Below are 21573 nucleotides of genomic sequence, written 5' to 3'. Positions count from 1 at the left end.
CAGTATGATTGATGGGAACGCTAAGCTTTTGGACCAGTTATGTAAGGCAATAAAAGCTGAGATTGGGAATTCCTGCGCCACACTGTTGTGGCACAATGTAAGGACGTAATGCGGCGCGCAATTCTTAGTGCCGTTAGGCTCGTGAACTCGCTGTCGTCCTGCGAGTTCCCTCCTTTATTCTAGCAACACCACCCATCACTTATATACAACGACCTTCTAACCCCGAACGCTGTTCATTCTCACGACTTGTACGATTGAAAGACTGACAGACCAACCTGGGCTGCTGTGGTGCCTTTTTCCAAGCTTGCGCAACGTTTCCTGCTATCTTTTGCCTCGACCGCTTTCCGGAGGTTAAATAAACCAGTAACCCTCCTCCCCCACCCATCGTTTTCAACTCACTCGATCTTACGCATCGTTCAAGCGTACACAGTTTCAAGCTGGAAGAATCAACGAACATGAGCGGCACCCTTGCTTCGCAGGGCGGCATTTCGGATCCCGCCCTGATCCAGTTAGTCACGATGCCAACCCTCCAAATCTACCCTACCTCTAACTTCCATTGATAGACTTGTCAATAAGCTTCAGGATGTTTTCGCGACTGTCGGTGTCAACAACCCTATCGACTTGCCTCAGATCGCCGTGGTGGGAAGTCAGTCAAGTGGAAAGAGTTCAGTTTTGGAGAATATTGTCGGTCGAGACTTGTGAGTTTGCTACATACCGCCTATGTTAGGTCGCTTTCAGACTGACCGCCCCTCTCAGCCTGCCCCGAGGCTCTGGTATTGTAACCCGACGTCCCCTCGTTCTTCAACTCATCAACCGCGCGCCCCAGAGCAATGGAGTCAAGGCCGAGGAGGTTGATACCACCAACGATAAGCAGGCCAATGCCGATGAGTGGGGAGAGTTCCTTCATGCCCCTGGGCAGAAGTTCTACGACTTCTCCAAGATTCGAGACGAGATCTCGAGAGAGACAGAAGCCAAGGTTGGACGAAATGCCGGCATCTCCCCCGCTCCCATCAACCTTCGTATCTACTCTCCCAACGTCCTCACTCTGACCCTGGTCGATTTGCCCGGCCTTACCAAGGTCCCAGTCGGAGACCAGCCCCGCGATATCGAACGACAGATCAGGGAGATGGTTCTTAAGCATATTGGCAAGTCCAACGCCATCATACTTGCAGTCACTGCCGCCAACCAGGATTTGGCCAACTCGGACGGTCTCAAGCTGGCACGAGAGGTTGACCCTGAAGGTCAAAGGACTATCGGAGTCTTAACCAAGGTTGATCTGATGGATGAGGGAACCGATGTCATCGATATTCTGTCGAACCGTGTCATTCCTCTTCGGTTGGGCTACGTCCCCGTTGTGAATCGAGGCCAACGAGATATTGATAACCGAAAGGCCATCAACCAGGCGCTCGAGGCTGAGAAGAACTTTTTCGAAAACCATAAGGCTTACCGAAACAAGAGCTCATACTGTGGAACTCCTTATCTCGCGCGCAAACTTAATCTCATTCTCATGATGCACATCAAACAGACCCTGCCTGACATCAAGGCCCGCATCAGCAGTTCTCTTCAGAAGTACTCGGCTGAGCTGGAAAGCCTCGGCCCCTCCATGCTCGGCAATAGCGCCAACATCGTTCTTAATATTATCACCGAGTTCACCAATGAGTGGCGCACAGTTCTGGATGGTAACAACACTGAGCTGTCCAGCACTGAGCTTTCGGGAGGTGCTCGTATCAGCTTTGTCTTCCACGAGCTTTACTCGAATGGTGTTAAGGCCATTGACCCATTTGATGTTGTCAAGGATGTCGACATCCGTACCATCCTCTATAACTCTTCTGGATCTTCACCAGCGCTATTTGTTGGTACTACCGCTTTCGAACTGATTGTGAAGCAGCAGATCAAGCGATTGGAAGATCCCAGCCTGAAGTGTGTTTCTCTCGTATACGATGAACTTGTTCGAATTCTGTCACAGCTTCTCGCCAAGCAGCTTTACCGCCGATACCCTCAACTGAAGGAAAAGATGCATGGCGTGGTAATTGCTTTTTTCAAGAAGGCTATGGAACCTACCAACAAGCTTGTCAGAGATTTGGTGGCTATGGAGTCATGCTATGTCAACACAGGCCACCCCGACTTTTTGAACGGTCACCGAGTAAGTTGTTCGATCTTGAGCTTCCTTGAAATGTCTCTAAACTGATATATTAGGCAATGGCGATGGTGAATGAGCGATACAACCCCAGCAAGCCTGTTCAGGTTGATCCCAAGACTGGCAAGCCACTTGCATCAACCCCCCGGGCTGCCAGCCCAACAGTCCCCGATGCCGATAGCGCCGGTAACTCGGGCTTTTTTGGTAGTTTCTTCGCGGCCAAGAACAAGAAAAAGGCCGCCGCTATGGAAGCTCCTCCACCCACTCTCAAAGCTTCCGGTACCCTGTCAGAACGCGAGAACATCGAGGTTGAGGTTATCAGTACGTTTAGATGAATCGTTTGACTCCTATGATATAATACTAATGATTGTACAGAGCTCCTCATCTCCTCTTACTATAATATTGTCAAGCGAACCATGATTGACATGGTCCCCAAGGCTGTCATGCTGAATCTTGTGCAGTAAGTGTTCCGCGGCCAGAGATTCCCTCAAGTTGTCTAATATCAGCTACAGGTTTACCAAGGACGAAATGCAACGAGAACTCTTGGAGAACATGTACCGAACCGACACATTGGATGACCTTCTGAAAGAGAGTGACTTCACAATCCGACGGAGAAAGGAGTGCCAGCAGATGGTTGAGTCTCTCTCGAAGGCTAGTGAGATCGTCAGTCAAGTGCAGTGATGTGGTGATGGACAAAGACTCTTATCATGACTTCCCTGCTCAGCATCGGGGTCAGACTGAGCCCTTTTGCAGCTTCTCCACCTACGAATCAAACGCCCCAGGGGTATCACTACCCAGCAGTCGTCTCCCGGCCTCTTCTCATGACGTCCTGAGCATCACTTTATTTATACTTTTCGATACCACACTTTTCAGGGGAGGCCTAGAGTAGACTGCTTAATGACTTGTATTGGGATGCATGGCTTGGCCCTTGTGTGCGACAGGGTTTGCAGGCGTGGTTTCGTCCTGGGGTGCTGTCGAGGATGCGGGAGCAAATGGTGGTAATGTGTTGGCTGGACAGCTACTGGTTTGCGCTTTCTACCAAGCTTACTTGTTAGTTCTCGGTAAATTGTGTAGAGAGGTCCTGTTGTAGGTAGAATATATAATCATTGCCCTTCTGAGTGTGCATCCAACGCAGCTCTCTCTCTCTCTCTCTCTCTCTCTCTCTCTCTCTCTCTCTCTCTCTCTCTCTCTTTGGTGCCTCTGTCCTAATACACAAGTTATCTGGTCTTTCTGTCATTGGCGCAAGCCAATGGTGCCTTGTATAAGATACGGCGCTCATACATAGTACATGTCACAGCTTGGAAAGCTCCTTGAGCACGAATCCTCCCCGCTCCAGTACATAATCGGTTCCGTTCTCCCATCCCAACCAGTTCCTCAAGACTTCTTCCCCACCTACTCCAGGCTTCAGCAGCTTCGCTCTATAGCCGTCTCCGGGCACACCTGGGCCTTGTCCAAACCGAGCTGGGTCTGTATGCCCTACACCCTCTTTCACAGCAAGACACGGCGTCTCCCGCAAGGTCACCGCCGGTCTCTGGTCACCTTCCCGCTTGGGGTCGTCCTCTAGTTCGCTATACTCCAGCACTGGGGTGCAACACGCATCTGTACCATCGAAGACTAGTTCCCACTGGGCACGAGTCTTGCTTCGAAACTTATTTGCCAATAAATGCCGAAGCTCGGGCCAGCGATCTCTGTTGTGCTGATCTTCCTCCCATCCTTGACCAGCAATCTCGAGCCCGCGTAGAAGAACGGCAAAGAACTGCGGTTCAAGAGCTCCGACGGCGACATATTTGCCATCCGATGTCTCGTAAGTGTCGTAAAAGGGAGCACCTCCATCGAGCAGATTGTTTCCTCGGCCACTGCTGCCCACTATCGTCTTGAGCGCCATTCGAGGAAAAGTGGTCAGATATGAGCTTCCATCTACCATGTTTGCCTCGACGACTTGTCCGCGGCCAGAAGATTGTCTTGAGATGATAGCCATCAAGATACCTTCGAATAGCATTGCTCCTCCACCAGCAAAGTCGGCCAGAATGTTCCATGGCGGATGCGGCTTCTCGCCATCTCTGCCCAGCATTCCCAGCGTACCTGAAACGGCGAGATAGTTGATATCGTGGCCTGCCATTAGTGCATATTTTCCATCACGCCGGAACCCTGTCATGCGACCATATATAAGCCTTGGGTTAATACGGCACAGCTCATCCGGACCCAGAGACAGTTTCTCGAGTACGCCCGGACGAAAAGGGTCAATGAGGACATCGGCCTCAGCAACGAGGCGCCTTATAAGCCCAACACCCCGCTCTGATTTGAGATCCACGGATATGGAGGATTTATGCCGGGCTAGCATGTCTTCTGTAGGAGCAGATGCGTCGGGTCGAGCACGGTCTATGCGGAGAACCGAGGCACCTGCGTCAGCGAGCAACATGCCAGCATAAGGTCCTTCAAAGAAAATCGGCTCATCAACTTTGCTCTTTCATTCGTCTTTGGTGTACTCACCAGGAGCAAGACCAGCGAATTCTAGCACCTTGATGCCAGTCAAAGGAGGATGCTGCACCATGGTAGGCGATATTGAAGGTAAGATGAGATTAAGTATGCAGCAGTAGGGTCAAACCAAGGCCTTCAATTACATCAAGTAAGGCTGAAGGAATCATATCTGACTTACAACTAGAACGAAGGGGATATATAAGATCCGACGCCTTAGAAGCTTTTACGGAGGTAACACTTCCCCGCGGTAACACCATCAACCGAGGTTCCACAAGTGAACAATCACAAACCATAGATTTACCCAGACTAGTAGACTAGGAAACGCCGCGTCCATTCTGTCCCAGATCCTTGGCTAGGTACTTAATGTTACATGCCGAAGTGGAGACGGCTATGAATGAACTTCACCGCAAATACGTGAGACCTTGGATCGCATTGAAGCGCAGCACGCGATACTAAAGAAATTTATACCACATTGAAAGAAACAGGGCCTCTTTACTGGACCACCTGATGCCCCTGAAACTATCATTGAGTGAAATAGAATCATGATCCAATGACAACGGTTAAGATTTGACCATTTTTGAAACGATCAAGCTTATACTCTTCTGAGGTACATGCAATCAAGTTAACCAAACATATATCACAGCGCTCTCATAAACTTTGAATCAAAGCATTTTGTTTCATTCCTCATTCTATCGGGCTGAAAAGGAGAAAAAGTAAAAGGAAAAAGGTGAAAAAAGCTATATAAGATCCAGGCCCACGTCTATCGTGAAGAAAAACAAAAGTAATCCCCTTCTTGAAACCCCGCCAACGCCCAACAGTATGCATGCCCTGATAGTAGCCAAGAATGAAACTCCTTTTCGTGCAGAAATAGGTCGACTCTGGGCGAGATAATCATGGTGAGAAGATCAGAGACCCTTGATGTGAGCCCAGCTCGGGTATTGCGGTCTCTCTGATAGGTCTCTTATCTCGCTCCAGCCATCCTTAACTGTCCATTTAGAACCAGTCACCCTGGTCGTGCATGGCCTCAGCAACCTTGATGAAGCCGGCGATGTTGCTACCAGCAATCAAGCTGGGAAGCTCACCCTCCTTGGCCTCAACGTACTTCTGAGCAGTCTCGAGACCGGCGACAAAGGCGTCCTTCATAATGGCCTTGAGGCGGTCATCAACCTCCTTCTCGGTCCACTGGATACGCTGGCTGTTCTGAGCCATCTCAAGGCCGGAAACAGCGACACCACCACAGTTGGAGGCCTTGCCAGGGGCGTACCAGAGAGCATCAGCACCCTTCTCCTTGCGGTGGGCCTCGAAGACATCAATAGCCTCAGCAGTGCAGCCCATGTTGGAACCCTCAGCGACGATGAAGGCGCCAGCGTCAACAAGAGCCTGGGCCTCCTCCTTGCTGACCTCGTTCTGAGTAGCACTGGGGAGGGCAATGTCGACCTTGCCAACATGGACCCAAGGACGGGCACCTTCAATCCATGTGAACTGCCCATCGTGCTCGAAAGTGGTCAGGGCTTGGTGCTTGATCTTGAGGGCAGCAATGTTGTGAATTTGCTCGGGTGTGAAGGAAGAACCCTCCTTGGCGACGAGAGCACCCTTGGAGTCGGAAAGAGAGACAACGGAGCCACCGAGCTCGATGATCTTGAGAGCAGCGTACTGGGCGACATTTCCGGAGCCGGACAGAGCAACACGCTTGCCCTCGAAGGTGCCACGGTTGGCGTGCTTGAGCATGTACTCAACATAGTAGACGAGACCGTAACCAGTAGCCTCAGGTCGGATCAAGCTACCACCCCATGAAAGACCCTTTCCAGTGAGGACACCCTCCCAACGGTTGCGAAGCTTGCGGTAGGCGCCAAAGAGGTAACCGATCTCTCGGCCACCGACACCGATGTCACCAGCAGGGACATCAGTCTCAGCACCAATGTGCTTGGACAGCTCAGTCATGAAAGCCTGGCAAAATCGTCGAATCTCGGCATCTGACTTGCCCTTGGGGTCGAAGTCGGCACCACCCTTGCCACCACCCATGTTGACTAGAACAATGTTAGCGAGTCTGGTTCATTCACTTGTGCCAATTCCATCGCCCCGCAATATGCAGGGACCAGACAAGCGCGGCGATGAGGTCACTTACGGCCAGTCAGGGCATTCTTGAAGATTTGCTCGAAACCAAGGAACTTGAGAATGGACAGGTTGACGCTGGGGTGGAATCGAAGACCGCCCTTGTAGGGGCCAAGGGCACCGTTGAACTGGACGCGGTAACCGCGGTTGACCTGGAGGTTACCCTTGTCGTCGTTCCAGACGACACGGAACTGAATGACACGCTCAGGGATGGCGGCCACAGCAAGGGCAGTACGATACTCGGGGTGCTCGTTGAAGAGGGAGCTGTTCTCGAGGGCAGAGGCGAGCTCTAGAGATTGCAAGTTAGGGTTTATGTTCTCATTAATGTACATAAATGGGTTACCTACCGCCATAAGCCTGCTCGAACTCGGGCTCTTGGGGAAGGTGAGACATGGTGTTCAGCTGCATTTGGGATGTGTGTGTCGAGAGTGGTGATTGATAAATAGATTCCTTCTAGGAGCAAGATTGCGAAGAGGTTCGATACACTTTTCGAGACGTGTCAATGGGAGGTGAGATAAGGAGGGAGGGAAAGCGTCTTGAAAGGCGACGGGAGGGCGAGGTTTATATGGTTATCGAGGACTGCAAAAGAATGGCAAGAGATGGTCGCTTGGCTCGCTCCATCACTCTTTCCGTCATGGCATCGAGGTCCGCGTCCGCATCCGATACAAGACCGATGCCAGGACGGGATACATTAGGTAGGTAGTGTGTTACCTTAGTAGGTACTACATGAGCTCAGCTTAGCACGCACGGCACGGCACACAAACATGCGACAAAGGCAAAGTACCTTGTCTTCCGTGTTCAGAGATAAAGGACGGGAGTCAGAAAAAAGCTCACTCGATAGGCAATCGCGTTGCCATTATCCCATCTAATCGAGTGACAAGACACACCCTAATCTCTGTCGTTCCCGATAAACCCCAGTCTAGTGTTACACCCCACATTGACATCGACAAGGAGCGACATCACACACCCCTGGGGGGGTTCCAATTTTTTCCCATGATGTCTGGTCGTCTGGAGTTGGGGTTGTGGTTGTGGTTGTGGTCTTGTAAGTTGAAGAATTTGTATGCGGGAGACATAGACGAAACACATGTTGTCGTTTTCATCTGCCATCCAAGGTAGTAGGAGCTTTCAAATAACCACATGAGATTCATGCCTCACCTTAGCAACTTGCATGTGAGAGAGAGCACTAATCTATTACTACTACACCAGGGTCTTTACAGCTGCCGTGAGCTAGCTCCTCCGTGCAAACTCCGTTTCTTCCCCACCATCTGGCCAATGGATCTCGGTCTCTCATATGTCGCGCGCATACGGGTACCTTATTAGCCTCCCATTCTCATGGGCACCTCCGATATTCGCTCGCTCACTCCGGCAATGTAGGTCCTGGCTGCCGTCGTACCATGCCATGCCCTCTGTAGTAAAGATCAAAGACGCCATGTTTTCAGCCATTCATTATTCATGATACCGTTCCTATTAGCCAACGCCCATTATTCCAATCCATTATCAGATCCCCTCCATTCGTTCTATACCTTACAGCACTTCACCTCCACGCTTGCCACCGTCGCTCTTAGGCTTGCGTGGTGGGGGTACTACTGTAGATTGCATGCACATCTTATCTTGGCTTGTGTGAAATCATCATCGACGTTTATCCGTTCATCAATGCCTTTATTCATCATTGTAATTCATGCTCAGCGCCAAACTGAGCTGGCCTGACTGTTGCACTACTCTCAGTATATCCCCAGGTAAGCATGGACCTTCTCAGCTAACAAATAACCCCACACGACATATAATCACGGTAGGTCCCTTGCTGCATCCCACGCTCAAAGGACGACGACTCCAGGATATTTTTTGTTTGAGAGGTGATCTGTGTGTCTGTCTAGCGGGATGAGAAAAAAAGTGCCTCATCCCCAAGCCCACCACCACACTGCTAATTAATTAACCTAAATATTAACATTAAAAAGTCCTGTGTCGTGTGTGTGTAGATGCATCAGCCAGGCCAGGCCAGGTTCCCGGGACTTTAGCCTGGCCAAGCGCGTCAAATCAAACAATCCATTACCAATTCCCAAGCCAAACTCCTTCTTTATATCTGGAAAAGGAAATCTCTTTTGCCTTCTGTCGAATCAGCGACAACTCAGAATGCGGGAATAGCTCATACCGTTGCATCTTACCCTTGTCCCGTCACCAGCGTCTTGCTCCGACCCAGCCAACTTGGAAATACAGCATGCGCCGGGACAATTATCCTTGCCCTATTGTCAGTGATATTCGCGGTGGCCCCATTGACGCGCAGCACATATCGACACTCCCCGGACCCTGAACTGTAACTGTTACATACCTACCTATCCGTACGGATACCTAGTCTCTATATTATCAAGACGTTCTTATTGGCCGCCTTGTCATCTTGTTTGAAGAATGAATTGACATCAACTCTTCCCCTGACCAATGGCGCTCTTGATCAACCAGTGCCGGAAAAAGATCTATCAAATCACAACATAAGCAGCCCCAGACCATGATATGTTGCCGAAATCCTTTCCGAACGAATAATCACTGGCGCTCTACAATTCACTCAGTGGTGGGGATACTAGGATAAAATAATCTGGGGGAGCCTGTCCTGTCACAGCATTCTCTAATTCATCAGTGAAGCGCCTGTCAAATTGTCAAAACATGTCTTCCCGGACCGATTAGAAGACTTTAGCTTCCGTTTCATCCCTCGCCATGCTTTTGACCGAGACTACCGTGCCTCGCTCCCTCCCGACATCAACAATTTTTTTGGTCTTCATCGTGAACGTTTAGCCGTCCGCCGCCGTTTACGGAACTGGTTGATCCATCCGGACATACATCTCCATGAGAAAGCAATGAGACCAGATGCTTCGGGTGTCCTCCGAAAACTTCAAGGAGCAGTCAAAATTCCCGGGCTTCAACACCGAACCACTGGGAATCGGCTATAGCCCGAGGATTAAGCACTGGCCACATTCATCATGAATATGTTCCCTCATGAACTGCCCCCAACTTCCAGCTCATCATGACTTATAATACCCCCCCTTTAGGCTTCAGCACCCCTCATTACCCTTGGGCTTTGGACTATCCAGTCATTCCGAAATGTTCCGCGGCCTCCTCTTCTTTCCGATCATTGCTTGTCTCTGTAGGTTTCACCATTGCCAAAATCTTTGTTCAGCACCTTCAGTCTGCCCCAACTGACGGTCAGGGTTCATCCCGCGGAGAAGCTCCCAGTCAACCTCGATATGCTTCGGGGGGTTGGCCGCTCAGAAGCCCAGAACACAAGATTTAATGAACATCATGCCATTCGTGTCTCTCTTCTTTCTCGCCGTTATTAGACAGCAACACTTAGACTTACGCTATTCTACACTTCCAACCCATGCATTGTGACTGAAATCTCCCAATATTTCTTTGTTGCCATTGCTACGTTACAAGGCTTTAAGCACTCCATCCGGTTCTGTAAAAACACTTGGTCATTGCTGTTTGTAAGGGAAATCAAAGTCTCGAACGCCTTCATGTCCAATGCTGTATGCTCTATTCTGTCTTAGATATATGCAGTGATATCTGCAGCAACGTTGAACCCGCAGCCACAACCCCCAAAACGCCTTACCTACATAATACGAGTACAAACAATCCCAAACTCGTTCCTGCGCCTATACATACAATATCTCTGTGTCTGGCCGTGATTTTATAACACATCTCTTCCATTACAGCTCAGCAGGACCCTCCACATCTTCCCACCCACACCCAGGAAGAGATGCGTTAGTTCCCTCTCCAGTGATTCAACAGACATAAAAGACAATAAAAATAACAGGTGACAACTGCGAATGTTGAATAGGTGTAGATGTCTGGAGAAACAACACTCTCACCACATAGCAGCCTGATCAGCGTCGAAACGTGAAAGCTCGCGTCCAGCATCCTCCAGGTCCTTTTTAGCTTTCATGCGCATATAGAAAATGGGGCAATCTTTACTACTGCAGATAACCTCGCAGTGCATGCTGCCCTGACAGCGCTGGCACTGGGTCCATAGCCGCCCGAAGCGCACCTCCAAATCTGACACGCGATCAAGCGTCTTCTTGTAAAGCTCACCAACGCGAGGTGCGCAATTAGAGCACACCGCCCCCTGTGACTCTTCTTTCCCTGTCAGAGGTTTTTTGCAGCCCATGCATGTTTGTGTCTTCTTGGCAAACTTCATGAGACCTCCAACAGTGGGAGCTGCAACCGAGATGGTGCGGGTATGATCTCCTGTAAGGAGAGAGCGTGCCTTGGTCTCACCGAGAATCGGCTCAAAGATACGGCCGAGTGGCTTGGCCAGTTGGTTATCCAGGTAGTACCGGGTATCTATCGGCACGTTGTGCTCAAGCACGTAAATAGGGTCCTCCGACTTCTCGAAGTTTTTGGCGCCAGCTGGGCCTCGGACCATGACGTAGGCCACTCGGTCACCGAGTCCCGGTGCCGAGCCTGCATCTCGCTTCTTCATGCGTTGCGCCAGCTCGACGTGCGCTTGCTTTGCGGCATAATCGTCCTTTGTAAGAGCCTTTGTGATGACCAATTTCGACATGTCGACCTTGTTTTGCAGCAGATCGGCAATCGTCTCTTTGACGTATCTAGAAAGTTTACCATTAGCATTCCGTTTTCCCCCCACATTGCCTGATGAGGTCTGATAACATCAAAGAAAGAAAGGAATACTGAAGCGTCGTTCGAAAAACAACTTACTCTTGGGCACCTTGAACATCTTGGTCGATCAAGATCATTCGCAAGACTTTTTCAATGACCGTCTGGACCAACAAACAGTTGTCACGTCGCACCGTCTCAATACCCTTTGTGTCCATCTTGTCATACTTCTCTGGTTTCGTCCAGTATAGACCAGCATATCGCTTCTTGTTGATTAGCAGATATGGGAAGTAGACTTTTTCGAACTCGAGTTTGATGGGTTTGACGAATTTCTCCGAGACGTATTTCGAAGCTTCCTCACCAAGCTTCATAGCCTCCTGAAGGTCTTTGGTACCAAACTTAATCATGACGGAATCAGTATCACCGTAAATGACCTGAGCGTCGTGAGAATATCCGTTTGCTATATTGTAACGGTTTTCCACCTCTTCCTTGGTCTTCTCAATCATCTTTCGGCCGAAACTTGTTGTACTACTGGCAATTTCGAGACATGGAAGCTTGCCTGTTGTAGCACCAGTCAAACCGTACACACTGTTCGCGCTGATTTTCAAAGCCAGTTGTCGACCATTCAACACAGCCTTCTTGAACGGATCTGTCTCAACCGCCAACTCACGTTTGGCCTGTTTACGGGCCGCGAGAAGTTCCTCAAGAATTTGTGCCAATAAGCCCTTGCGTTGCTTGACTGTTACAAAAGTGTCTCCATTCGGTGTGACGATGTAGTCCTCGTCTTTCTGGAGATTGAAGGCTTCAATCGCCTTCTTACTGACCAGGGTAGTATAGCAAAGGTTGTGAGCTTGCATGATACTAGGGTATAGAGAGGCGAAATCCAGCGTGGCGATTGGAACATCGTAGTAACCTCGGGTTGGCTCAATGACTGTAGCTCCTTCATACTGTTCATCAGAAGCCTCTGACTTGAGATTGGGAATGACAAGTTTCTGTTCTAGTGCTTTTCGGAACAACTGGCTGATGAACTTGACTTGCTGACCTCGAGATAATAAGAAGTTGAATGGCACTCCTGTGACTCTTGCCATTTCAGTGTAATTTTCCAAACAAGAGAGTTTATCCATCAGCCTTTGTGGGAGGTAGGCATCTTTCAGGCAGTACAGCGCCAAACGTCTTCGAGACTCCGGTGTACCGTTGAAAAGTTCTGTGATCATTGTATGGTGGACATCCTCCTTCTGCTCGCCAAGGAAATTGGCACACACAGAGTTCAGCGTGTAACTTCTGAGGTGATGGTCACGCTGGATCAGTTGAAGAAGATCCAATTGCAGTCGACCGTTGGTATTTGTAGCTTTGGTATCTCGGTTGCCCATCTGTTTGCTGGAGAAATTCGTCTCCTTGGCTTTAGATTGCATGCTAGGGATTCGAGTCCAGTATTCGAAACCAGGTACCTTGAGATGTTTCGCTCGGTCCAGCAAATATGGGAAATCGAAGTTGGAAATATTGTAGCCGGTGATGATATCAGGGTCCGCACGTATAAGAAACTTTTGCCAGTCACTCAGCATTTTCTCCTCCTTTTCATACTCAAGAATCTGAGTTGCCACAATCGAGCTCGTCTCTTGCAGACAGAACACGTTTCTGACAAATGGCTTCTTTTCTCCATATTGCGTAACAATATTTGCGATCTGGATGACAGGATCGTGGTTTGCTTCAGGAAAGATACCCTTACGACCGGCACATTCGATATCGAAAGACAGGATACGTAATGGTGCCATCTTTGACCATTCGCCGACGGGTTCGTGTGCTATGAGATCGAGGTAGCTAACTTCAGCTTCGATTTGACAGTTGGATTGGCGAACATGATCGGGGATGATTTTGTATGTCTTAGCGGGAGCTTCAACCCACGACATTCCTCGGACCTGGGTGGATATTAGATCATGTAGCCATCATATCGCATTTCTCTTACCTTGCAGTCAACCATGAAACGCAGTAGAAATTGCAGGTTGTCAAAAGTCTGGATTTCGCCATCGTTCCTCCACATGCCTTTCCAGTTTGCATTGCCACTTTGAATCGTTGTTCGGACTTTGTTGATAAATTTGGGATCTGTCACGGTAACCTTCAGGTAGGGTTTCGATTGATTCCCTTGGAATCCGTAAATGTTCTCTCTCATGGCAAAGGCGACTGAGTGGATGGTCGGCTGATGTTGAGCGACCTGAGTCTCTAGGTATGCCTTGAAGGCTGCACAGTCTTGTGGTTGGAAGTTGACAGGTGCGGGAACGTATAGGTAATGTTTGAAGTCAGTTACATGGAGCATGACTGAATTTCCTGCTTCATTAACACCAAAAAGCTTGACGGTGGCCCGGCCACCGTGTAATGTACCCTCCTCAGCTTCAATAGACTGAAAGCAGAGGCTGTCACGCTCCGGTACGAAGTCAACTACAGGCGGTCTATCCCATGCCTGGTCTTTCTCGGTGTTGTTACGTTTGCGGTCCGACAAGTCCTGGCTGAGCTTTTCGAGTACTTCTGATTCAAAAGCACTCTTGGGCTGAGTGGACGTCATTTTGGATCGATGGTAATGCTGCGAGCTGGGAGCTCGGGCGGTAGCAGGTGATGACGGTATCGCATCTACTTTGCGCTTCTTCGTTGAGGAGGGAGATGATGTGATGTTCTGGCGAGTGTGGCTCTCGCCCAGAACTCGTTTCTGAGGAAGAACTGCACTGGCCATGGTGACTGAGGATGGCGAATGCGACACACGAAGAAAGAACAAGAGACGTGGGTAGAGAAAAAGACAATCAAACTGTTATACAATCACGTATTCATCCACGGAAAGGAGAGTGAAGAGTGTTCGACAACGTCTTTGGTGGATTGTGATTGTTGACACTAAACGGTTGGAGGGGAGACTCTCACAGGGGAGATTTCTAATGGGTTTGGCGACACGACTTTAATTGATAGCGACCGCGTAGCGCGACTCGTGTTAGTCGTGACGTGACTGACCCCACTTACTCTTCGCGATCACGTGAACAGGCGTCATATCTTGGTGCTTATAGCTTCGGGAGTGAGAACTTACCTACCCTAGGCCATTGATCAATCAGATCAACTGCGTAAACGTTTCTGGGCCACTTACATCGAGACTCTATAGATGATGGGACGTTTTACGTTCAGTGGTCCCCTGCGTGTACAGCCTCGCAGAAGCTATCGAGACACTGAACTCTTCTGTGGTGGCTAGCTACCTCAGTACTCCATTACGGCTGTTGAAAACGCCAAGATATATGACGAGAACTGGCGAATTCATGCGTTCACCATTAGATAGATCAGACATGCCAATCTAAACTAAACTTCCTGTATAGGTTTCCTGCGAAAGTAGACGCTCGCATCACAGAGTTTGGCTTCTAGAAGAACGATACAGCACTACCAGATCTCGAAGGTTACGGCCGTGGATCGTCTACTGAAAGATTGAATGTCAGGGGTCAACCGCGGTCAACGGCTGTTGGTGGCACGATGATCTGTTCCGAACTCACACTTGATTTTAATATGTCACTTTATGTCGAAAATAAAAGAGCATTTACAAGCCCCTAGGTATTCATGTTGCGAGAGACGCCTGCGAAAGCGTTTCCACACAGGCCAGAGATTGAGTCATGCCGAAAAGCCGCACCTCAGATACATGGCAGCTTCCTAGGTAATTGTGCTTTCGAGCGAAAACGGCCCTTGGTCGTGCACATATGACAGCTCCATGGAAAGACTGACATCGGACTCGACGTACCTGTCAACGACTGCACTACCAATTCAGCTGCAAAGATGATTGCTGAACACACTATCCTGAAGGGTACCACATGATACTAATACCTCGACGTGACAGACGTCTAGAGACTTTCATGGCATCTATTCTTCCAGTCAGTTCATGGTTTGCTCGCTAAGATGGGCTGATAGTAGATTGCAAAACTGGGGGAGGAACACATTCAGACATCCATTCTACAAGCATCCGTACTCCGTCTTGGGAGATCAGTTAAGCCATGCATAAAAAGAATTCATCATCTCACCCAAAATAGGTTAAAAAGAATCAAGTAGCGAAAGAACTTACTCATTCAGACAAAAGGGGGTTAACAGCATGTTTCAAAGGAGCCATCTTCATGGACCCAGAGCCACACGTGTGAGAATGTTTGCACAGACGGCGAGGAAGAAATTGTGTTCACAAAGGAGCAACAGGAAGGAAATGTTATACCATTTATAGCACCGTGAAGTTGTCGTGTATATCATTCCTTGGGTTACAATATTGCTGACTTGCGGGGTATCGCGTGACATTGTGCGATGTTGGTTGGGCCTGTATACAGCCAAGAGCTGCAATATCATGTAATAGTATCGCTAACCCCATGTCTCATATCCATGTGCAAGTGTAGTGTGTTGGGCAAATGCATGATTTGCCAGCAGCAACAGCCTGCAGGACTGCACAACTGGCTGATGGTTGTCAGCAAGTCACATTGACACCACTCATTCCGAGAGTTGCCGGTAAGACCTTAGTATCACGTTCAAGCACACGGTGACGCTGGATAAATCATTTCTTCATTAATCGACATAAAGAAAGCAAGAGGGAGCATTCTCCAATTTCCACTGAAAGAGCATGATCTAGCTGCTATGTCCGATGGTGTCGAGTTTCGCAATGAATAAAATTGCTTATTAAGGTGCAAGCTGCTTCCTGAAGCTGCGCACAGTTCAATATGATGCGATTTTAGTACATCTCTGCCGACCTAGCCTCCATTCATTATTATCTTATGACGAAGAAGAACTCTTGGGCTCCTTAAGATGCTCAAAAGATCCCCAATCGCACCAATCGTTGATGGGCTGTTGGAGGTTAGCCACTTTATCATCTTGAGCAGTAGTGATGAAAAACTTACCAGGCAATTGAGATACTTGCACCAATCACATGTGTCGTGATACTTGTAAAAGTTGTTCAGGAGAACAATGAAAACAACAATGATCATGACGAGGAAGGCAGCTCGAACCAGCCACCAAGCCCACCAGAGTGGCTTGCGCCCCTTGAAGAAACCGACTGGGTTCTTGAAAAAGTGAGGGGGCGTCTCGCCAGTCTGGGGAGAAACGGCTGCGTACGACAACTCCTGGCCCATCCGCCGTCGCAGTGAGTTGGGCGAGTGCAGGACACAGACGCCAAGAGAGAGTCCCATAAGAAAACCGCCAATATGGACAAAGTTGTCCAAGCCGGGAAGAAGTCCCAGGACAAATGCAATTACCATATCAAGGATGATGAAAAGAAGGTCTTTGACAGGGTTGCGTCTGTCCTTCCATGAGTACAGAAGATCGAGGAGGACCAATGCAATGATACCAAAAAGGGCACCAGAGGCACCCACGGATGGCTGTCCTGGCGGCGCATAGTTTCCACCCATGATGTTGCCGAAAATCCCAGCACTCATGTAAACGAGTAGAAACCGCACTGGCCCGATGGCCATCTCCATCTCTTTCGCAATGGTAAGCTGCAGAAGAAGGTTGAATATGATGTGAATGAGACCGGCGTGCATGAAAATTGAGGTGATGAATCGGTACCACTGGTTGGGCTCCGGACTCTGGTTGATATCACCATTAAACTTAGGATCTGGAACGTCACCTCCGAAGCCGCAGACCACATGAAGAGGGCAGAAACTGTCGTCTGTGGTAGCATTGGGACAAAGTAGACCAGGTAGAACGGCGCCCTTCGCATTCTTGTCCACACTTTGGATACCCTTCACGTTGCGCATACAGGGGGCATAACGTGCGCCCATGTTGATCAGTAAACCGGGAGATGGGCCGATGAATACGTTGAATTGCGGTTTGATCGCAATTGGAGTTCCTGTTAACACGCCTGTGAATGAGTCAGCTGACAGTTTTCCTCCTGTATCAGTCTTCACATCTTACCCATTCTTGCTATTTCGGCGATAAAGATGGCGATTTGGACCACAGAAAAGATATAGACAACCCAAGGAATCCTCTTCTTGTTGGCCCCAATCATACCCAATTCGCCCAAGCGAACCTTGCCCTTCTTGCCCTTCTTCTTAGGTCGTCCAGGGGCGTCATAGATATGATCGTTCATCTCGGGGTCGTCATTTTTAGCGGTCCGGTCTTGAAGGGGAATGTCTTCCTGGCCGTAAGGCTGCGCAGCGGCGGCCCCTCCAGCATAGCTTGTATCTTGATAGAAGCCTTGTTGGCCAATGTCAGCCGTACTGGAGCTGGGAGTCGGTCCGGTGTTCGAGTTTGCCGGGTACATATGATCGTCAAAGACGGTGTCGAAAGGAGACTGACCAGTTTGACCAGGCTGGTTATGGCTTGAGCTCTGACCTGAAGGGCTAGCATAAGTGCCCGCTGGAGGATATTGTATATCGTTTGGCGAGTATGGTGTTTGTTTGGTCGGAACAATATGCGCGGCAGTATCGGCAGGATAGATCGAGGTGTCGGGAGCATAGTGTGAGTTGTACGAGTTAGGCTCGTATGGGGGTGCTGGTGTAGAATGCGGCGAAGGGGTATCGTGATTCTGGTAGTAGGGAGAAGCGTTGGGGCCGGCGCCATAAGGAGCCTGTTGGCTGCCACCGCTGTAGTAGTCGTGCGAAGCCATAGTTGACGAAAGCAAGAGATTCTCGTTCGAGTAACGGGGACGAGGTTACGTAGGCAGTTGATGAGAGTAAGCCGCTAAGCGGCAAAGAAAGGGGATACAACTGCGACAAGCTGTTTCAGAAGGGTCGAGACGGCGTCACAGATCAAGAGACGGTATTTTGTAACTCGTCGAATGATCCAAGCCCTTATCGTTATTGACAACAATGCGTGAGTGTATGTCAAATGAATCCTTTGTCGATCCAGAGTGAAAGATGTTGAACCATAAAATGTATTCCTCGCGCTAGGTCAAGCTTAGGTGGCTGGTCAGAATCCAAAGTCCTGAACTTCAGCTCAACGGGTTAGGTAGGTAGGCTTGAGCAGGTTGTTTCAAGGGTCGCCAGGGACGAAAGGACTGGTCTGGATTGCGTGGAGGCTCTCTCTTGATTGGGCGACTGCCTTACGCGTGGAAGCTGTGGGCCCAACGAGTAAGCTGTCTGTTCTATTTGCGTCGTCGTAAAAAAAAAAAAGCCAAACGAGTGAAGCAAAAGAGTGAAGATGAGAGCGTCGAAAAAACAAGAGGGGAAATACTTGGGAATACAATAATCATGCAGCTTGACTAGTTAGGTATCGTTATTTTGAGGCAGCCTTCAGCTTAGGTAACAAGTCCTGTTTATTAGGTACTCAATAAGGGCATATTTGTTCTATTCTCGCTGACTTGTGCCCATGACGAAACAACTCACAGCCGAGTGACGTACAAGCCGGGGCTGTGCTGACAGTTGTAAGCCATAGATCCCTGCAACCAAAGGTCGATCACTGGGAAGAAGGGTTCTTGGGTGGTGGTGCCGTGTGGCTAAGATTGAGCCTCACTCTGGTTAATGGATGTTCAAGCGCCACAGCTTCTTAATTTAGAACAGTAACCTCTATTCATGACGGTTTTTGTGGTGGCTAATGTGAGTCTTTATTGATACCTACTTGCTTATGGATCACAAGAGCACTTGCAATCACGAAACACTAGGGATGCTGATATTTATTACATATTACAAGCTGTCAACTTCGATCATTCCGGTATGCGCAAAGGTAAATTCTGATTGAACACAAAAACTACCGACCTAAAGATACCGGGGCACCTCTCCTTTATAAGTAATACTAGGTGCCTACCCAACATGAACATTTGTCCTGGTACAGCAATGTGGCACAAACTCATTGATTGCAATCTACCACCTACCTATATTCTAGCTATCACAGGCACTTGGATGCTAGGCCAGTCGACGCATTTCCATTGTCTCAACCACATCACCAATGCATTTGTGGTGAAATACTTGGCTTCCAGCCCGTGGCTGACGCTACAGCGCAACGGACCACAGCCACTGCTAAAGCTGACGAGTCTTCCCGTATTCATTGTACGCAGTGGAGCTCGTTGATGGCATGTACCCGTATCAATCAGATGTACGGGTTCCGATGAGATCTTTTGCGGTGGACAACAATTTAACTACGCGTTCCGTCTCGTCCTATTCCACGTCAAGTTCCGGGAGGCAAAGCTCTCCTGGGCAAGAAGAACAGCTCCCAACTTGATGCATACCAGGAAGTCCACCTCACCCCTCACATCAGATGGCATAACGAATCAGTCTTGTGGGATGATCTCAACGCCAAGACTATTGGCAGGCAAAGGATTCCAACATTCGCTCCCCCTTCTGTGTTGGAGGCCGAGGACACGACAACGCTCGATGTGTCAAACGCTATACAAGACGGGTGTGGTATGAATGATGCAAACACCACTTCAATATTCTAGCAGCCAGCCTGCATTGACTGAAAACTTCTTGACAACGCCTGGCACTGTGGATTGCTGACTGCTCATGTGGCACTCCGGTCAGTGGCCCTATATGCTCCTGCTGAGTGGTTGATGAGTTAGGTAGATGAGATAAGATCGTGATTATTATACAAACTGTTGTATCGTACATGACATGAGCTGCCCTATATACGTTGTCCTAGCCCTCTTCATTGCTCATTACAGTCGTATTGCCCTGGCGGACCTTCGCCTTTTCCGTTGATAGTGGTACAGTTCGGTCTTGTGCATGTCGCATTTTGTCGACAATGGGTATAAGACTGGATGGTCCCTTCCAGTGTTGTTTGAACATCTATGTTGTCTCTCCTCGGTTAAGATAGTGCTATTTCTTCCCGATCGATGAAGCGTCGTCCGTTGTGGTCTCGCCATCTTGTTTCTTGGCACCCTTTCCCCAATTTCCATTCCAGACATCTGCGACTTGCTCCATGATGATATCGCCAATACCCTTGCCCTCTTCCATCTTTTGTTGATGCTCTTTGGCACGCTGCTCTCGCCAATTCTTCTCCTCGCCCCCCATCCACACATCATTGAGCGCCTTGGCCACACCTGTCTTCTCCTCTTCGCTTCGTGGATTATGTTGGCCTAACCTAGCTTTGAGTGCCGCCTCGCGCTCTCGGTGCTCACGTAGTAGTCGTTGGGTGCGCTGAGCACCTTCGGGAAGTTCGGTTCCAAATATGGAGCCCACACGGTTTCCGAACCGTGAGTAGATCGACGAGCCTGTATACTCGTAGGCGAGCTGGTTTGTGGCAAGAGAGAAGGCGCTGGCAAGGACGAAGAATCGAAGATCTATCTTTCTTGGTGGTAGCAGCATAGCGAGAGGTGCAATGACTGCACCAGCAATGGCAGAATTGTGAATAAATGCATTACGCTCGGGCAACGGAGGCTGTGCGTGGGGCTGATTCTGCGACATTGCGATGTTGGTAGTGGTCATTCGGCAGTGTCGGTTCGACAATCGCTTCAGCAGCACGATCGCAAATCGAGTGTGCGTGGGTTGGGAGAATTGAAGATGCGAAAATCCGCCACCAACTTTTTCTCGCGCTCTGGTTGGTCGCCTTGTCAAGGCTGATAGGCACTTAACTCATCAGCCAATCCTGCTGAGAAATCAAGTCCCTACAGCCTCCTCGTCATTGTAGGGTAGTCACATCACAACAAAGTATCATTCGAGGGCAAATAGCCTTGTCATTCTTTTGGTTTTTGGTTTCTGGTAACAGCAATATGGAGAAAACCAAGTTCTTAGTATAGCGACTCGTCTGTTTTAGAGTTTTCTGATCTTGCCTCTGTCGCGTCTTTCTTTGTCTAATTGGCGTCTAACGTTGCCGGAACCTTTTGATCCAATAGCTGTCAAGATTTCTAGCTTATGACCAGGATATTGTCCATCGACATCTGTAACTACCCCATCACTTCTCAATACACAGAAGTGATGAAAAGCACGACTTTGCCTTTCATATAAGGCATAAGTAAGATATGCAGAAAGTATGTTCATTGGGTTAAGACCGTGTGAAATTCAATTGCTTGTGGGTTTGTTCGTTACGCCCTCCCACAACACGGCGAGAACTGCACAGCTTCGAAGCTGCATGATCATGGCTACTACCTGAACACCCCATTGCCGGTTTGTCAAAGTATTGAAAGGCAATGTAAGTTCATAAGTCGCATTACGGGTTTCCCATCATGGACGTCGTTGAGTTCCGCTGCCAATTTTTGATAATTCGTGTAGTGACAGCCTAGCACCTTGGATCATATCACCGGTCACTGATGAGGAGTTACCCGACAGGCCAGAGCATAGTAGGTCACGAAGCAAGAGACTAATCAGACGCATCATATAGTTGTAAGC

At 49.1% G+C, this 21573-nt stretch overlaps 6 protein-coding genes across 9 annotated transcripts; 1 reads left to right on the top strand and 5 right to left on the bottom strand.

Moving 5' to 3' along the window:
• The first annotated feature begins 56 nt into the window (after positions 1-56).
• FVEG_07990 (vacuolar protein sorting-associated protein 1) lies at positions 57-3296 on the top strand. Of its 3 annotated transcripts, XM_018896739.1 has the most exons (7): positions 115-363; positions 422-508; positions 564-698; positions 757-2143; positions 2197-2458; positions 2513-2597; positions 2650-3294. In XM_018896739.1, the coding sequence occupies exons 2-7, from the start codon at positions 456-458 to the stop codon at positions 2816-2818; spliced, it is 2091 nt and encodes a 696-aa protein (XP_018754255.1). In that variant the 5' UTR covers positions 115-363; positions 422-455; the 3' UTR covers positions 2819-3294. The 3 variants fall into 3 exon arrangements, with proteins under 3 accessions (XP_018754254.1, XP_018754256.1, XP_018754255.1); XM_018896738.1 differs by having other exon boundaries at positions 57-508; positions 2650-3296; XM_018896740.1 differs by having other exon boundaries at positions 57-508; positions 757-2458; positions 2650-3296.
• A 132-nt stretch (positions 3297-3428) lies between these two features.
• FVEG_07989 (alpha-methylacyl-CoA racemase) lies at positions 3429-4688 on the bottom strand (the record flags this gene model as incomplete). Its single annotated transcript, XM_018896737.1, has 2 exons — positions 3429-4570; positions 4628-4688. 2 exons carry the CDS (start codon positions 4686-4688, stop codon positions 3429-3431), a joined length of 1203 nt encoding a protein of 400 aa, XP_018754253.1.
• A 920-nt stretch (positions 4689-5608) lies between these two features.
• Positions 5609-7135, bottom strand: FVEG_07988 (NADP-specific glutamate dehydrogenase; the record flags this gene model as incomplete). The annotated part of the gene is made up of 3 exons (XM_018896736.1): positions 5609-6642; positions 6741-7016; positions 7075-7135. The coding sequence occupies 3 exons, from the start codon at positions 7133-7135 to the stop codon at positions 5609-5611; spliced, it is 1371 nt and encodes a 456-aa protein (XP_018754252.1).
• A 2888-nt stretch (positions 7136-10023) lies between these two features.
• Positions 10024-14274, bottom strand: FVEG_07987 (DNA polymerase delta subunit 1). The gene is made up of 3 exons (XM_018896735.1): positions 13293-14274; positions 11432-13245; positions 10024-11322 (listed from the first exon to the last, which is right to left on the bottom strand). The coding sequence occupies exons 1-3, from the start codon at positions 14049-14051 to the stop codon at positions 10581-10583; spliced, it is 3315 nt and encodes a 1104-aa protein (XP_018754251.1). The 5' UTR covers positions 14052-14274; the 3' UTR covers positions 10024-10580.
• A 249-nt stretch (positions 14275-14523) lies between these two features.
• Positions 14524-18616, bottom strand: FVEG_07986 (hypothetical protein). Of its 2 annotated transcripts, XM_018896734.1 has the most exons (6): positions 17612-18583; positions 17228-17509; positions 16216-17174; positions 15405-16162; positions 14845-15205; positions 14524-14771 (listed from the first exon to the last, which is right to left on the bottom strand). In XM_018896734.1, exons 1-4 carry the CDS (start codon positions 17919-17921, stop codon positions 16091-16093), a joined length of 1623 nt encoding a protein of 540 aa, XP_018754250.1. In that variant the 5' UTR covers positions 17922-18583; the 3' UTR covers positions 14524-14771; positions 14845-15205; positions 15405-16090. The 2 variants fall into 2 exon arrangements, with proteins under 2 accessions (XP_018754250.1, XP_018754249.1); XM_018896733.1 differs by having other exon boundaries at positions 17228-18616.
• Positions 18617-19484: 868 nt separating this feature from the next.
• FVEG_07985 (hypothetical protein) lies at positions 19485-20759 on the bottom strand. Its single transcript, XM_018896732.1, has 2 exons — positions 19839-20759; positions 19485-19788 (listed from the first exon to the last, which is right to left on the bottom strand). Exon 1 carries the CDS (start codon positions 20671-20673, stop codon positions 20065-20067), a length of 609 nt encoding a protein of 202 aa, XP_018754248.1. The 5' UTR covers positions 20674-20759; the 3' UTR covers positions 19485-19788; positions 19839-20064.
• Between the last annotated feature and the right edge of the window lie 814 nt (positions 20760-21573).

Source organism: Fusarium verticillioides, chromosome 3 (genome assembly GCF_000149555.1).
Source record: "Fusarium verticillioides 7600 chromosome 3, whole genome shotgun sequence".
Taxonomy (NCBI): domain Eukaryota; kingdom Fungi; phylum Ascomycota; class Sordariomycetes; order Hypocreales; family Nectriaceae; genus Fusarium; species Fusarium verticillioides.
Note: the sequence above shows the minus strand (reverse complement) of the source record. Positions and strands in the feature narration are given on the sequence as shown.